Source organism: Sipha flava, unplaced genomic scaffold, assembly GCF_003268045.1.
Source record: "Sipha flava isolate LNK unplaced genomic scaffold, YSA_version1 18057_pilon_pilon, whole genome shotgun sequence".
Taxonomy (NCBI): Eukaryota; Metazoa; Arthropoda; class Insecta; order Hemiptera; family Aphididae; genus Sipha; species Sipha flava.
Window position 1 is genome coordinate 1 of NW_020272172.1, and position 3,934 is coordinate 3,934.

Below are 3,934 nucleotides of genomic sequence, written 5' to 3' on the forward strand. Positions count from 1 at the left end.
TTTCATGCGATGATAACAGCGCGATTGCGTAACCGGCCGGTCGCACACGGAGGCTTATCGCCGCCGCCGACGAGGGCCTCGGATAAGCAACGCACCGCTACGCATCGCACGAAAATGACAACATAAATGACAAACAAATGAATTAATACAACATAAAAATAAAACATAATATAGACACTACGTTCAGACTCAAACATCCCGAACCCCTTGAAGCAATATGCTTCAATCAACTATATAACTTTCCGGTAAAGGACACAACTTTGTTAACGGTCGTTTCATTAAAGAGCCACTTGAAGTTCGAACTGTAGCAACTCGGGTGATACCATCCGTCCCTGGGTGAAGAGCATGAATACGAACTGACCGCCAACTTCGGGGTGGCAAATTATCTTCAACTAATATAACTAATGCACCCGATTGAATTTCTGTTGAATTCTTCAACCATTTTTGCCGCCCTTGTATAGGAGATAAATATTCTGTTCTCCATCTGTGCCAAAATCCTTGTATCAATTTCTGAAGTAGCATCCATTTTTTTAGTCGTTGATCAGGAACATCAGTTACATCAGGCTCGGGGGAAGGCTGCGAAGAACCTCCAATACGAAAATGATTAGGCGTTAACGCACGATGATCTGATGGGTCAGAAGACAATGCAGTTAGAGGTCTTGAATTCAAGCATGCTTCGATTTGAGTTAATATAGTACACAGTTCTTCGAAGTTTAAATTTGTATTCGTAACGGTGCGAAACAAATGATGCTTAAAAGACTTAACCGCTGCTTCCCACAATCCACCGAAATGGGGAGCTCCTGGTGGCATGAACGTCCATTGTATTCCGTCAGAAATAAGATTCTCAGGAATAGTACGACCAGTATTTTGAGGTAGAAAATATTGTTTTAATTCGCGTTGAACTCCAATGAAGTTTGTACCATTGTCCGACCAAATATGAGAAGGCATTCCCCTTCTTGACATAAATCTACGTAAGCAAGCCATAAAAGCATCAGAGTTGAGACTGCTCACAGGTTCGAGATGAACGGCTTTGGTAGCTAAACAAACAAAAACAGCAACGTAGGCCTTGATTGGAGCTGCACGACGTATACCCACGCGAATTAACAATGGCCCTGCAAAATCCACACCTGTATGTGTAAAAGGCCTATTTACACATACACGGGCAGCTGGTAGTTGTCCCATAATAGGCTGCAATGGAATGGGTTTAGCTCGAAAACACCGTTGACATCGATTGAAAATACGGCGAACTACATCACGGCCCCGTAGTGGCCAAAATTTCATTCGAACATTGGCCAGCAATCCTTGTGGCCCTATATGTAAGAACCGTAAATTATAAGAAAGACAAATTTACTCAGTCACTCGATGATTGCGAGGTAACAACGCAGGTTGTTTTTGAGAAAATGGCTCGTTCGAGTGCTCTAAACGTCCTCCTACACGCAGAATATCTTTATCCATATACGGTGATAATCCCTTCAATGGACCTTTAGTAACAACCCCGCCTTCCGTTAATATTTTAATTTCATCGTTAAATAAATCACGCTGTGCATAGCGCACCCACACATCTTCGGCTTGCTGGATTTCTATCACTTGCAGTGGACCCTTTATTTTTGAAAATATATCCGAATGATGTCGATAACGCAACTATTTTATGAAACGTAACCATATAGCCGTGATACGTAAAAGTTTGCTCCAATTGGAGAAAGTATATAACAGATTATTCTTATAAGTGCTGATTGCGAGCGTAAACTTGATTGGCCGCTGTTCAAGGACGATCTGCTCGAATTATTGAACTTTTTCGGCAAACGAAGGCCACGTAGACTCATCAGATCTTAAAAAGTCAGGCCCTGACCACCAAATATTTAAATTAATCAATCCATCAGTGGTTACACCACGAGATAAATGATCAGCCGAGTTATAATTTGTATCAATGTGACGCCAACATCGAACACCAACTGCATCAACGATCTGAGACACACGATTTCTAACAAAGGTTTTCCATTGAGCAGGAACGCCACGAATCCATGATAATACTACTGTAGAATCACACCAACAAATCATATTATCAAATGTTATATTTGTTACCTCGGACACCCGATGCATTAACTCAGACAGAAGAACAGCACCAGATAGTTCCAAACGTGGAATTGTCAGTGTTTTTGTTGGTGCTACGCGAGATTTGGCGCACAAAAGTCGCATCTGGTATGTATTTGCGTCAATACGCTGACGCAAGTAAACACATGCACCAAAAGCTATTTGAGAGGCATCGCAAAAACCATGAAGCTCAATTGGACCTGTATAGTTTATCCTTGCGGCACGTGGAATTTTCAATCTATCCAATTTCTTCAAATCTTCAATAAATAACTGCCACCGGTTTTGAATATGAACTGGTAGTTTGTCGTCCCAACCCAGTTTTAACTGCCAAAGTTCTTGGAGGAACACCTTACCACGAATAAGTACAAGACCTAAAAATCCCAAAGGATCGAAAACGCTATTAAGAGTAGACAATAATTCACGTTTTGTATCGGAGCGACTGGATTTTAGTAATTTATTTAAAAACAACAAATTATCGCTATTCGGACACCAATTCAACCCTAATGAAGTAGTTGTTTCCTCTGGTCCCAGATCTAATGAATGATGCGTTTCGCTAGATGCATTAATAAATGTTTTACGCATTTGTCCACTATTGGAACACCATTTACGAAGCTGAATACCTCCAGATTCCAAGATCTTTGATACGCTCAAATACAACAGCTAAGCTTCCTTAACATCATTAGCTCCACTAATATAGTCATCCATATAAAAATCTTTCATAATAGAATTACTTGCTTTAGGATCCTGTGATACATTTGCAATTGCAAGTTCCTTAAGAACCCGTGTAGCTAAAAAAGAAGCGGGTACTGTACCATACGTAACAGTGTTGAGTCTAAAATGTCCCATAGGCTTATCTGGAGAGTCACGCCAAAGAATTCTTTGATACTCTCGATCGCTTTCCTTTACTAATACTTGCCGATACATTTTAGCAACATCAGCAGTGATGACGACAACATGCAACCGAAAACGTAACACTATATCAAATAAATCTGGTTGTATGACCGGTCCGCGTAACAATACATCATTGAGTGAAAGATTCGTTGACGTTTTCATGGAAGCATCAAATACCACTCGCAGCTTTGTTGTCGTACTCGAGGATTTGAATACCGCATGATGTGGCAGATAATAATACTCGCCGGTGTTTAACACAGGATCAATTATAGGCGACATATGACCCAAAGCTAAATAATCATTAATAAAAGCACAATATTCGTTATGAAACTCCGGAAATCGTTGAAACTTGCGTTTTAAGCTTAAAAAACGATTCAATGCTAATTCCATTGATCGTCCAAGCTGGTCAGTATCATCTCGAAACGGTAAAGAAACAATAAATCGACCATCGTTTTGACGTTGATGAGTCATTTTAAAATGATTTTCACACCGGACTTCATCTTCAGCCTTTGACTGCCTTGGCATTGATTCGTTTAACCAAGCCGAAGTTGTAATAAAACATGAAGTGAACCTAGCTTCATTATAAATTTGTTCTGTTGGTACAGGACCGGAAATTATCCAACCGAAAGTGGTATTGTACAGCCAAAGCGAAACTCCTGGCATCGCCGTTGGCTGTGAACGAATCACTTCGAAAAAGATCTCAGCACCCAACAGTAAATCCACACTAGAAGACTTATAGAAATCTCTTTGTGCGACCGGCCGGTTACGCAATCGCGCTGTTATCATCGCATGAAAGTGTCGTTATTTCCACGTTTTCAAAGGTTTTCGGTTATGTTTTTGTAAAAGTAAAAGTCATGTTCTCAGTGCCACAAAGTTTCATAAGTTCTCGTGTTTTTTGGTTTAGTGTGGTGGCACTGAGACATTTATCTTCATTTTGTGGTGTCCGGCGGCC

General features: G+C 40.6%; 2 protein-coding genes across 2 annotated transcripts; both read right to left on the reverse strand.

The window, feature by feature from the left end:
* Positions 1-222: 222 nt before the first annotated feature.
* LOC112680756 lies at positions 223-2,673 on the reverse strand. Its single transcript, XM_025550944.1, has 3 exons — positions 1,792-2,673; positions 1,371-1,599; positions 223-1,310 (listed from the first exon to the last, which is right to left on the reverse strand). Exons 1-3 carry the CDS (start codon positions 2,671-2,673, stop codon positions 223-225), a joined length of 2,199 nt encoding a protein of 732 aa, XP_025406729.1.
* A 78-nt stretch (positions 2,674-2,751) lies between these two features.
* LOC112680757 lies at positions 2,752-3,645 on the reverse strand. Its single transcript, XM_025550945.1, has one exon. The coding sequence runs from the start codon at positions 3,643-3,645 to the stop codon at positions 2,752-2,754; it is 894 nt and encodes a 297-aa protein (XP_025406730.1).
* Positions 3,646-3,934: the final 289 nt, after the last annotated feature.